At 43.9% G+C, this 13575-nt stretch overlaps 1 protein-coding gene across 2 annotated transcripts in view; it reads left to right on the top strand.

Annotated features, from left to right (window-relative positions):
• The window catches only part of GAP43 (growth associated protein 43), a 102560-nt gene extending 90371 nt beyond the window's left edge, over positions 1–12189 (top strand). The window contains exon 3 of one of the 2 annotated variants that reach the window (XM_084841675.1): positions 11400–12189. In XM_084841675.1, the coding sequence (XP_084697801.1) occupies positions 11400–11488 (89 nt within the window). In that variant the 3' untranslated portion in view covers positions 11489–12189. The remainder of the gene's footprint in view (positions 1–11399) is intronic. The other variant, XM_084841676.1, reaches the window with a different exon arrangement.
• The last annotated feature ends 1386 nt before the right edge of the window (positions 12190–13575 follow it).

Below are 13575 nucleotides of genomic sequence, written 5' to 3'. Positions count from 1 at the left end.
CTGTGATTCTAGTTTCCCTTCACACGCCCTATGTACATCTCCCTCTTCCTTTCCATTTCCTACACATGCGTATACACACACACACACACACACACGCACACACACAGAGTTCCATTCCACAGGCTGACATGAGAGGAAAGCGGGGGGCAGTGGTGAGAAAGAATCCCTAGCTGAACCCAGGGCACCACCAGAAATTAATCTCTGGCTTTGGTAATATAAAGATTGTCATGTTTCTCTTTATTTTTACTCTCTGCCTACCCAGGAACCTGTCCAGGGCAAGAGACAGATTTGAATTACGGCTGCCTTTATGTTTTCAGAAATGGGGGCCAGCCATTGTTTCTTTGTCCCACAATGCGAGGTGTAATCTGATACCTGCAATACCTGCTAGTCAATAATTCATTCCATCTGAAGTATCCATTTTGAGGCTGAGTCTAAGCTGTAGACCTCATGGAAACAACATCTGAAAAAACATTTTTGTGTTTTTGTACCATCTACCCTGATGAAGAGTTCTGGAGAGCTTGAAAGCTTGCACACTCTTTTGTGGCATAATAACGGTATTGCCCAATTATGGATTTTGGTTTTTTTCCATCTATTCAGCTTAATGAAGCAAGGAGGTGGTTACTTTGATGGACCCAGAGTGCACTTAATTGGGTCAGAAAACAACAGCAAGCATTGCTTAGGACACAATAAAGAGCTCCCCCTACCTTTATATATGCTACCATTAGATTGAAGAAAACAGGGGACTGTCTTCATGAGCGATTTAGTGTGAAATTAGAGCAGTTTGAGTTCCTTCATGACAGATGACAGCCGCTTCCATATTGAAAAGACACACTTTCTGAAACTCCTTTTACTCTGACTTTTTTTTTTTTTTTACTGAAAGCAGCTCCCTGGCGGTTTTACCACAGTGTGCCATGCCCCCCCCCCCACCGCATTAAATCCTCAACATGTCTCTGTGACCCGGCAGTGATGTGGTCAAGGGGATGGGACACCCCAATCGCTCTTGTTTCTCCAATGGAAGTAGTTTTTCCCATTGAGAAAATCCCCAGGAATGCAGCAGCGACCCCTCACATCACTGCAGTCGTGGGGACACTCGTTCACCTTAGCTAAAGGTAAAGGTAAAGGTGTCCCCAACCAGTCGTGTCTGACTCTAGGGTGTGGTGCTCATCTCCATTTCTAAGCTGAAGAGCCAGCGCTGTCCGAAGACACTTCCATGGTCATGTGGCCGGCATGACTGAACACCGAGGTGCACGGAACGCTGTTACCTTTCCCGCCGAAGCGGTACCTATTTATCTACTTGCAATTTCTTGCTTTCAAACTGCTAGATTGGCAGAAGCTGGGACTGAAGACGGGAGCTCACTCCGTCATGCAGCACTCGGGTCTCGAACTGCTGTCCTGCCGACCTTCCAGTCTGCAGTTCAGCGTCTTAACCACTAAGCCACCGCGGCCCCTTCACCCTAGCTAGCCTGCTTTTAATCTTTAACATACCCCCCCCCCCGTTCTGTGCATGTTTATTCAGAAGTAAGAAATAAATCCCACTCCCCTGCAGTGAAATGGTTAAAGGCTAACTTTAGTAACATGCCCTAAAGAGCTCTTAAATCGCTATTGTGATGTTGTGCTTCTTTGATGTTCTGTAGTTTTTCTGATGTAAAGTAGTTTCTCTGTTATGTAAGATTTACATCTTACATCTCATTGAGAGCAGGGAGAAGGAGAAAGGGAGAAGGGGGGGTTGGAAGCAATAGGCAAAAGTGCACACGTGGGGAAAAATGGGGTGGGAGCAATAACTCCATGGCAGATTGCTGGAATGGGGCAAAGTTGGGGTGGGGGAAGCTCTCAGGGAGACCCTTCAGATGCTGCACTGGAGAACTGGGGATTTTGGCTTCTTCAGGGAAATCTGCACACGTGGGGAAAAGTAGTTCTCTTCATTCATAATAATGCAGTAGTAGGGGGGAGCCTGGACAGGGGCAAGAAACAAGCCTCTCATTGGTTGAGCAGCCCCTGCCAGTTTGATGAAGTCCAGTTCTACTCCCCCAACCCTACCTGGAAGTATGTTCCTATCAAGCACTGTGTGACACCCGAAAACTGGATTTTAGGTACGCTACACTTGGCTTATCTTCCTTCGTGTGTCCCTGATGAACCAAATCCGATTCCATGAAAATCCGGGTAATACTCCAAACGCGCTTCTCATTCCGTTGTCATAAAGATCCCGCCTGATAGACTAGAGAACAGCTTTTAAGGGGTGGGAGAGAAATGAGCCATGTCTAAAGGTACTGGCTGGGGCATGCTGAGAGATGTAGGACTTTTTCTGTCTAAGCATGCATAGGATTGTGCCCTAATACACAGATTTTGAAATACAGAACAGTCATAAAATGCTGGGTAGCTGAAGTACAATTAGTCCAATGTGATGCATTTATTGTGCAATAATCCAAGGGTGCTTCCAGATGAGGCTTCTATTTTGCAATCATCCTGCCTCAAACATGGAATTTAATGGGGGTCCAGATGCCATTACTGTTCTTCCATTTGTTACTGTCCTGTGTTTTCCCACCACTTCTTCCACTATTTTTTTCTTACAAGAACAAATCTGTCAAGGAGGAAAAGACAGAACAATTGCCCAAGTGCTAGGAGCCCTCTATCTGGAAGCACCCTGGTTGTGTTATTGAATGTGTTACCTTTAGCTTCTGTTTATTTATTTGCTTTCTTTATTGATCGATTGATTTATATACTGCTTCTGTGCCAAAGTGATTTACATTTTATAATGATGTCTTACAATATAAAGGACGTGATCAAGAGGCAAAAGGAATTGGGAGAGAAACTAAGCAAATTCAGTTACCAGTTATTTCATACTGTTACATAATGAAGTTACATAAGGACCATGTCGGATGGGCATTGCAGGAGTCAGTTCTGGGAGGAAGAAGCCAAATTGCAATTGGTCCCAGCTGAGCTGATGGAGGGGGCCTTGCTGCCTTACTTCTCCCTCAGAGGCAGCCAAATGGAATGACTGCTGCTTGAGGCAGTTCTGGGATGGGAGAAGCCAAATGACAGCTGGTGAAAGAAAAAGGCCAATGGTCCATTTAACCCGGTCCTCTATACTGCGACTAGCAGTATGGCACGACTCTCCAACAGTGAAGAACCTTGACAAATGTCTCTGCTGTTCTGAAATTGACAAGAAGTCACATACTGGAGCATCTGAAAAGCCAGTAGAGTCCTACTGTGGTTCCTTTAACTTGGAAGTACTGGGATTGAACCTAGAACATCTATGTGCAAAGCCTGTGCTCTAATTCTGAGTTGTAGTCCCTCTCCTCTGTAACATACTGAATAATCTCTTCCTAGGGAAATGTTTTTCTCAATGGATGATTTCTTCTATATACCATGTACTTCACATTTCAACTCAGGGAAAGGGGGAAGATAACGTTCTGATGCTCCAAAACATCATTTATTTTTCATTGACAGCAAAATCACACTGTCATTTTAAAAAAAGCTGGTCTGCAAAAGCAAACATCCAATAATCATGTAAGACTGGTAAGTCTTCAGCTACATCAAACTTGGTAGAGCCAGAAACCTGTTTGTCTATAATTACCTTGGGAAGCAAACAATAGGAAATAGAGATGTGAATTTAGTGTGAGGGTGGGCACAGAGCCCACGTTGTTGTTCAGTCGTTCAGTCGTGTCCGACTCTTCGTGACCCCATGGACCATAGCACACCAGGCCTTCCTGACCTGCGCTCTCTCCCGGAGTGTGCTCAAGTTCATATTCATTGCATCAGTGATGCTATCTAGCCATCTCATCCTCTGCCGTCCCCTTCTCCTTTTGCCTTCAGTCTTTCCCAGCATCAGGGTCTTTTCCAGAGAGTTTTCTCTTCGCATTAGGTGGCCAAAATATTTGAGCTTCAGCTTCAGTATCTGTCCTTCCAATGAGCACTCAGGGTTGATTTCCTTTAGGATGGACTGATTTGACCACCTTGCAGTCCAGGGGACTCGTAAGAGTCTTCTCCAGCACCACAGTTCGAAAGCATCAATTCTTCGGCGCTCAGCCTTCCTTATAGTCCAGCTCTCACAGCCATACATTACTACTGGGAAAACCATAGCTTTGATTACACGGACCTTTGTCGGCAAGGTGATGTCTCTGCTTCTTACTATGCTGTCTAGGTTTGCCATAGCTTTCCTCCCAAGGAGCAAGCGTCTTTTAATTTCATGGCTACAGTCACCGTCTGCGGTGATCTTGGAGCCCAAGAAAGTAAAATCTGTCACTGCTTCCATTTCTTCCCCTTCTATATGCCAGGAAGTGATGGGGCCAGATGCCATGATCTTAGTTTTTTTAATGTTGAGTTTCAAACCAGCTTTTGCACTCTCCTCTTTCACCCTCAACAAGAGGCTCTTGAGATCCTCTTCGTTTTCTGCCATTAGGGTGGTATCGTCTGCATATCAGAGGTTGTTGATAATTCTCCCAGCAATCTTAATTCCGACCTCTGATTCATCCAACCCGGCATTTCTCATGATGTACACTGCATATAAGTTAAATAAGCAGGGTGACAATATGCAGCCTTCTCGTACTCCTTTCCCAATTTTGAACCAATCGGCTAGTCCATGTCTGGTTCTTACTGTTGCTTCTTGACCCTTGTACAAGTTTCTCAGGAGACAGGTAAGGTGGTCTGGTACTCCCATCACTTTAAGAATTTGCCAGAGTTTGTTGTGATCCACACCATCAAAGGCTTTAGTGTAGTCAATGAAGCAGAAATAGACGTTTTTCTGGAATTCTCTTGCTTTCTCCATGATGCAGCGAATGTTGGCGATTTGATCTCTAGTTCCTCTGCCTCTTTGAAAACCAGCTTGTACTTCCGGTAGTTCTCGGTTCGCAAACTGCTGAAGCCTAGCTTGTAGGATTTTGAGCATCACCTTGCTGGCATGTGAAATGAGTGCAATTGTGCGGTAGTTTGAACACTCTTTGGCGTTGCCCTTCTTTGGAATTGGAATGTAAACTGACCTTTTCCAGTCTTGTGGCCATTGCTGAGTGTTCCAAATTTGTTGGCATATTGAGTGCAGCACTTTAACAGCATCATCTTTTAGGATTTTAAATAGCTCAGCTGGAATACTGTCATCTCTGCTAGCTTTGTTGTTAGTCATGCTTCCTAAGGCCCACTTGACTTCACTCTCTAGGATGTCCGGCTCAAGTTCAGTGACCGCACTATCATGGCTATCAGGGACATTCAGATCTTTCCTGTATAGTTCTTCTGTGTATTCTTTCCACCTCTTCTGAATCTCATCTGCTTCTGTTAGGTCCCTGCCTTCTTTGTCCTTTATCATGCCCGTCTTTGCACAAAACGTTCCCTTGAGATCTCCGATTTTCTTGAAGAGATCTCTAGTCTTTCCCATTCTGCTGTTTTCCTCGATTTCTTTGCATTGTTCATTTAAGAAGGCCTTCTTGTCTCTCCTTGCTATTCTCTGGAACTCTGCATTCAGTTGGATATATCTTCCCCTTTCTCCCTTGCTTTTCGCTTCCCTTCTTTCCTCACTACTTGTAAAGCCTCATCAGACAGCCACTTGGCTTTCTTGCATTTCTTTTTCTTTGAGATGGATTTCGTTGCTGCCTCCTGAACAATGTTACGGACCTCCGTCCATAGTTCCTCAGGCACTCTGTCTATCAGGTCTAATCCCTGAAATCTATTCCTCACCTCCACTGTATATTCATCAGGGATATGATTTAGGTCATACCTGAATGGTTTAGTGGTTTTCCCTACGTTCTTCAATTTCAGCCGAAATTTTGCAACAAGAAGCTCATGATCTGAGTCACAGTCAGCTCCAGGTCTTGTTTTTACTGACTGTATGGAGCTTCTCCATCTTTGGCTGCAAAGGACATAATCAATCTGATTTCAATATTGACCATCTGGTGATGTCTATGTGTAGAGTCGTCTCTTGTGCAGAGCCCACAGCAGCACAGAAAACAGTGTTATATGGAATGTCACTTGCTTTCAACCTTCTTCTGTAGACTTGCAGTCAAATTTAGAAAACGTAGAAACGTGGTGTTCGATATTGTTTCAAGGACTCCAAACCCTGCTCCAAAAATTCTTGCAGCTATACAAATCTACCATGGTTTGCAGCCTATATGCCATCCATTTATTTTGAGCCAGAAAGTTTCCACTTTGTCAGACTTTTTTTGTACATTTTTAAGTGTTGTCATGCGTACATCAATTAAAAATTATGATACCTGCATATTTTAACCCTTTGGCACAAAATCAACTGCATTCTTCAACAATATTTTCACCCATTCACATTATTCGTGTTCTTCTCTCAAATCCTGTGATCTCTCTTTTTGCATCAAGACCTGATTTGCCCATGTGAGAATGACTCAGTGCGTATACAGCTTAAGACCACACATCCCATAATGCAGGGGTGAGCGACTTGTATCTTTCCAGATGTTGTTAGACTTCAACTTCCATCATCCCTCACCATTGGCTATATTGGCTAGCGCTGATGGGAGTTGCAGTCCAACAACATCTGAAGGGCCACAAGCTGCTCAAACCTGCCATTATGCAGTGCACCCATGAAGAAAAGCCAGTCTGGGGCCTAGATTATATCAAATTACTGAGAAAATAGTGAACTATGGGAGTATATGCAGAACAGTTTACAGCTAAAGAGGATTTATTTATACCATAAGATATAAATATAACGAAGTTGATGAATGGGTGCAGAAAGCAGCTTATATTAAGCAGGCTGAAAACATAGTTATATGTTTTCACCACAATACCTCAAAGAATGGCTTCTCCCGTATGTATCTCCCAACTTTGAGATTTTCTGGGGAGGCAGTTCTCAAGATGCCATTGCATTTGGCAGTGTGGGCCTTTCTAGGCCTTGTCATGGAATGTTCAGCCCAGAGGGATCATTTGGCTAGTTCATTCAACCAATTTAGGAAGGCTGTCAAAACCTTCCTTCTAACAAAGCATTTAGCTAATTGGGGTGTTGCTATCGTTCTCTAGGTTTTTTGGCTGGGCTCTTTTAGTGTCTGTTTTTTTTATCTTATTTAACATTAGCCACCACAAGACCTTCTATAGGAGGGGTGGGATAAATATATACATTTAGAATGAATATACATTTAGAATGAATAAATACTGGCCCTGCTTTCGCATTCCAAACGGGAGTGGTTGCAAGATATAATCTTTACTAGCCAAAGAAAATGCAATTTTAAAATCAGGGCTTTACAGACTTTGGCCCCGGAGCTCACATTTGCTCCCAAGGAATTTACTATGGCCCCCCAAGGGTTCCCTGACCCCACCATTGCCTGTAGTCTCCACTTCCTCCCTCAGAGGTCTCCTATAGATTACTCTTTTTCCCACCCTGCTAGCAGTGAGGAAAGAGCAATGTTTATCAGGGTCACTGGGGGAGAGGGTGGAGAGAAGGTTCTGTACTCCCTCCCCCTGAGATTGCCTTCCCCCATATTTCATCAGTTTCACCTAATCAGCTCACCTGATCAAATGCGGTGGAATTTAGATCTGGACAACAGATGTTTCCATGGAAAAACTTGCCACTCAATTCCTAAATGCATTTACAGGAAAGCTTTGTCCAGCCTACCTCCAAGTTACCATGCCTTTGATCTAGGGATAAAGACAATGGCCACCTTCACACATCGGTTTTTTAGTGCGATTGGTCTTCTTTACTCACAGGTTTTGGCGGGTGCTTTAAATGACACTGCTGCTCTCCTGCTGCTGCCTCGCATCTTGTGGGGAAAACCTGGCATTTTCTGTGCTTGCGATGGAAATTGCCATTTCCTCCCTGTGTATTTATGCCTTAGGGCTTTGTCCCACTTTGTGTGGGCGTGTGCTGGGGGGTGTTGCATAGCATTGTCATGACAACAAATCGGTGGGACGGGGGCAGGTCACGGACTGCGAGTGACCATTTCTCTCTCTCATTCCATTGAAAGTGCCATTGAAAACTGTGTGGTTGGCTTTGGAACCTCTCCCTCCCATTGACTTCACTGGACTTTTTATCTATGAGAGGAGGACAATCGTCCTTAGTCCCTGACTGCTTCTTCCTTTTGCTCACCAGTTTGATGGGCTTTTTTCCTCCCAGGGTGGATGGGAGAGTCTCCCTTCTCAGACATGCAGGAGAAAGGCTTGACCGTTAGGATTTCAGTGGGTATTAAAGGTGCCTTTTCTTCTCCCCTGAATAGATTCATCATGCAGAGCTTGGAATGGTCATTTTAAATTGTTTCTTCTTTTTTTATGGAGGTGTTTTAGATAAGGTAGTAATGCTGAGATGGGAAACTGGTCTCCATCGTCTCCACATCAGAAAGAAACCTTAAAGACAATTTGCTTCAGGGGCTTTCTTCACACGGAGCTTTTATCCTGTGATTGAGATTGCTCCTTCACAGAAGTTTGCGGGCTCTTTACATGATGCTGTGAACCTCCAAGGCATTTCCCGCACTAAATGCCCTTTGTTCCATTTTTAAATAGATCGCAGATAATGAGCTATCAAATTATGCCATTGTGGTCCGCTTGAGTTCCTCCGCGAAAAGAGGAAAAGCTGTAAGAAGAGGAGTGAGATCAATGAAAGATAATAGAAGACTCAGATACAGGGAGAAGGAGGGGGAGGGGGAAAAGGAAGCAGGTGAAAAAGGGGGTCATTGTGATCCTGCATTTAAAATGGAAGCAGAAAGCCCCATTTTAAATGCAGGATTTTAGGCTGGTGTAGAGATGCCCCAAGAGGCTTTCCCTCCCTTCTTGAAAATACTTTGTGAATGGAAGGCTTGTGAATGGAAGGGTGGATCTGAAAACGCGGACCAGATTAAGCACAATCCAAATCTCCCTACGGACCATAGAACCAAAGATGCCAGACAAGGCACAGAAAAGAGAAGGACAAGAGAAAGGGCTTGGGGTGGTTAATGCCTTGCCACTGTGCAAGGGGTTGGCTGAAGCATCACAGGTTCACTACACTGAAGGTCCTGACTTTGTGGCAGTGGGAAGGGATCACAAAGAGGACTCTTGGATGGCCAAATGGGCCTCTGCATCTGCCCACCTTACGTAGTCGTTGGTAAGCCAGAATAAGAGGGAAGAGCAACAACAGCACTGGGGGGAGCAGGGAGAAAGCCAGCCACTATTTCTTCTCCTAGCCCACCTTACAGGGTTGTTGGGAAGCCAGAATAGGGGAGAAGAACAACAGCAGCATGGGGGCTGGGGAAGCCAGCCACTATCTCTTCTCCTAGCCCACCTTACAGGGTCATTGGGAAGACAGGGACGAAGGAGCGGAGGGACAGGGCAGAACCATCAATCATGTTACAGGAACCAATGATCAGCAGGGGGGAGGGGGCAGGGGCCACCAGCCACCTTCTGTCCCGATTTTTCCATGCAGCTCTGCCCAGCTGTGAAAAGGAATACAGTGGAGGGAAGCACTATGAGAGATGCCTGTATACAGGGCCAGTCTAATTCCAGGAAAGGATCAGGAATCAAAAGGACCAGTTTGTAGTAGGATAAAATGCCAAGTGTGAAGAGAGCCACAGTTCTACTTGCTTAGTGAGAGCAAAGGTCAAAGTGGATGCAAGCCGATCAAGTGGTTGACGCTGAATATTTCTGAGTGAGCAATGTCAGCGGTAAATAGGAAAACCATGAAGGACAAGTCTCCCTAGGCTGTTGTAAGGAATCCAGAGTGTTGATATGATTTATTTCTACTGGCACTGTGGTTGATCGTTTAAATATCCCACAAAAAGAAAAGCCACTAGCCACAAAGAGAGGTGGGGGGGGGGGAGAAAAGGAAAGGAAGAACAGTAGATCAGTGGCAATGTGCTGTTGTCTGCTCCAATGTAATTAATCTTGGCAAGTCAAAGAAACCTGGGCTGATCCCAAGAGACTGTCTTTTACCTGGAAATCCACTCAACCTAATTTCACCAATGCAGGGCAGTAGGACTTGGAGCAGCGCCTACAAGCCATTAACACACAATGTAGGTGAAGACAGCTGGAAATGATGCCCTCTCTTGGAACTACTGCCCCTCCTCCTTGGCTCAGTTCTATAGCAACCAAGGCTGTCTTTATTCACAACACTCATTCATTTACTGATAAATGGTTGTGCAAAACATTCTTGCTCTTTCAAGGAAATACACAGTGCACTTAGGAGATGTTCTGAAGAAACCATGCCAGTTTATACCTACCCAAGGCCTCTTCACCTCCCTTGCGATACTGAGGACTGTCTATTGGTGAAGGGAGAGCAGAGCACTGGCGCTTGGAACCCCCCAGCACTAGAACTAATTTAATTGAGAGTGTCAGACCTGGGAACACACACACGGACACACGGACATCTGCCCAAACAGAAATTCTATACATTTTAAACTAAAATTCAGGGGGTTTATTCATTAAAAATTCCCATGTGCCCAGTTGAACTGACATGAATGAGGTCTACATGCCAAAATGGACTTCCCAAAGGGCTAAGTTACATGAGCAGAACTGTAAATGGAATGAATGCAAGAAATGCCCCTTTGCTGTAGTTCAGGGAGATTTTGGCTTCCTTCCACTTTAATCCCATACATTTGAGCTCTTATTCTTTAACCACAAGCCCTTCCAAGTTCATTTTATCCCCAATTGCTCCCACTCTTTTTCTATACAGACAAATTGTTTAATTTGTCTATTGTATTGTGAACATGCAATCCCTTCTGCCACCCCTCCGCCCCTAAACCCTATTTAATTCTACTTAGAATAATAAACTCAGTAGAACTATCACTCCCAGTTTCATATTCACAAGCCTCAACTTCTGTTAGAATTCCCATTTCACCCCTAACTATGTCTAGAAGCATGGGAGTAGTTGAGGCAGGGGGCCGATACAGCCTTCCCCACGTGGCCTGGGGCTGTTTCTACATGAGGCATTTATCGTGCACTTGTGATTGACCACTCATGGAAGATTGCAGGTAACATTGTTATCTCCAGGATGTCTCCCATGGTTTTTCCCAGTTATCCCGCCTTTAAAAAGATTGGAGAAAAACTGGAATACAATCCCCCCCCACCCCATTTCCTTACTGTGTAGTGCCAGTGTATTGCAATAATTCTACCACTAGATGGCGGTGTTTCATTGGAAAATATAGAAAGGCCCGGTAAGGCTGCTGAGAAAGGGCGTTTTCAATTCCACGTCACATTTATAGTTTAAAGGAGCCAATCCTAATTGTGCCAGGGAAATGGAAGCAAAATGCTCTGGTAGGGATTTTCCGTTAATGTAGAGACACCTGGGGAATGATGAAAGTTGCAATCCAACACATCTGGAAGGCACCAGGTTGCGGAGGCAGGATAAGGAAGCAACAAAAGTCAAAATCTTTAGAAATGGTACCAAGCCCAGGACCCTTCTGACCCCCATGTGTGCATCCAGTTTCCTTATAACAAGAACCATTAACCTTAATTCACACACTCCCTTACAGTATTATGTTTGTCCCTCCTAGATGCTGTAGAAGAAACCAAACCTTCTGAAAGTGCCCAGCAGGAAGAAATGAAAGATGACGAGAGCAAGGCGGACCAAGAAAATGCCTGAACATTAAGAAATGACTCCCTGTTGCCCTGCCCTCCCTCCTCTTTCCCAGCCCTTCCCTCCTTTCCTTGTTCCAATCTTACCCTCTCCCACTCACACACCTGTGAGTCTGTCTGTCCTCTTTGTCCCCTTCTGCCCCCCCACTTAACCCTTTTTCTCTCTGTGTGGCAAACATTTAAAGAAAAAAAAGCAGGAAAAATCCCAGTCAAACAGTGTGGCTTAAACATTTTGTTTCTTGGTGTTGTTATGGCGAGTTTTTTGGTAATGATGATCCAATCATTTTGGGAAAATTCTTGCACTGTATCAGAATTGTTTGATCTGCGCGTGCGTGTGTTTGTCTGCCCACCACGAGTGCGCGCTCTCTCTCTCCCTCTCCCTGTTCCAAGTGTGTGTGCAATGTTACATTCATCTGAGGAGTCCAACCCTATTGAGTGAGTTAAGGAAAAAAACAAACAAACGTTTTTTTCTTTTCTCCCTTTTTCAATGTGATGGTGGAATGAACTATAGGAGACAAGACAGACAAAGCAAAAAAGAAAAAAAGAAAAAAGAAAAACACAGAATGAGAATACAACCCCCGTTTGTTTTAAATAAATAAATAAATAAATAAATAAATAAATAAAGCAAATGTGCCAATTAGCGTTCCTTGCGACTCCTGGCTCCTTTTTCCATCTGAAGAATGATAATAAAGGAGAATTATTATAATGAAATCACTGTGATGCATTTCTGTAATACATCACATTCCATGAATTCTTGTGTGTTTTATGGACAGAAGTTCTTTAGGGTGGTTATCTATGAGAGCCAGATGTCATGTTGCATTTTCATAAATAGGCACGTACTCGTTTCCATAGATATATGTATGTATAAGAACGGCCATAGCAGTACAATTTTCAATATGATATGTACTCCAACAGAGGACCATATTTTTGATGCAAGTCATAGTATGAAAATACAGCTTGCTGGTGTAACAATTCTTGCATAACAATATACAAGTCCTTTCACACGGATATCTTCTGTTTACATGAAAATATGTCATGGCAATATGATTACTTAACTAAATTGGTTGTTTAGCCTAAAAGAACTTGGTGGTTAGGTCATCAGTTCCTCTTCTTAAGTTCTCTTCCTTGGGATTAATGATATGGTAATGGTACCTGCTCTTCAGTGTTATTTATTTTTAATACTTATATACTGCTTAATATAATAACATCTCAATGTGGTTCACATATAAACATTAAAACCCACATATAAATATATGCTTAAAAACAATTTCAGCTGTTAAGAAAACAACATGTCCTAACCATGTTTATGCAGAAGTAAGTTCTCTATTGTTTTCAGTGGTACGCACTTCCAGGGAGGTATGTTTAAGATTACAGCATAATTAGGTGGACATTTATTTGTTTTAAACCAAATGCACAGTTACAAGATAGGGGATACGTGGCTCAATAACACTACAAGTGAGAAAGATCTTGGAATTGTTGTTGATCACAAGCTGAATATGAGCCAACAATGTGATGTGGCTGCAAAAAAGGTAAATGCTATTTTGGGCTGCATTAATAATCCCGGGAAGTACTAGTTCCCCTCTACTCAGCACTGGTTAGGCCTCATCTGGAGTACTGTGTCCAGTTCTGGGCACCACACTTTAAGAAGGATGCAGACAAACTGGAGAGGGTTCAGAGGAGGGCAACAAAGATGATCAGAGGACTGGAAACAAAGCCCTATGAAGAGAGACTGAAAGAACTGGGCATGTTTAGCCTTGAGAAGAGAAGACTGAGGGGAGATATGATAGCACTCCTCAAGTACTTGAAAGGTTGTCACAGAGAAGAAGGCCAGGATCTCTCCTTGATCATCCCAGAGTGCAGGACACGGAATCATGGGCTCAAGTTACAGGAAGCCAGATTCTGTCTGAACATCAGGAAAAACTTCCTGACTGTTAGAGCAATACGACAATGGAACCAATGACCTAGGGAGGTGGTGGGCTCTCCCACACTGGAGGTGTTCAAGACGAGGCTGGACAGCCATCTGTCAGGGATGCTCTGACTTGGATTCCTGCATTGAGCAGGGGGTTGGACTCGATGGCCTTGTAGGCCCCTTCC

Source organism: Heloderma suspectum, chromosome 3 (assembly GCF_057233095.1).
Source record: "Heloderma suspectum isolate Gila_16-S chromosome 3, 16-S_ref, whole genome shotgun sequence".
NCBI classification, from domain to species: Eukaryota; Metazoa; Chordata; class Lepidosauria; order Squamata; family Helodermatidae; genus Heloderma; species Heloderma suspectum.
Note: the sequence above shows the minus strand (reverse complement) of the source record. Positions and strands in the feature narration are given on the sequence as shown.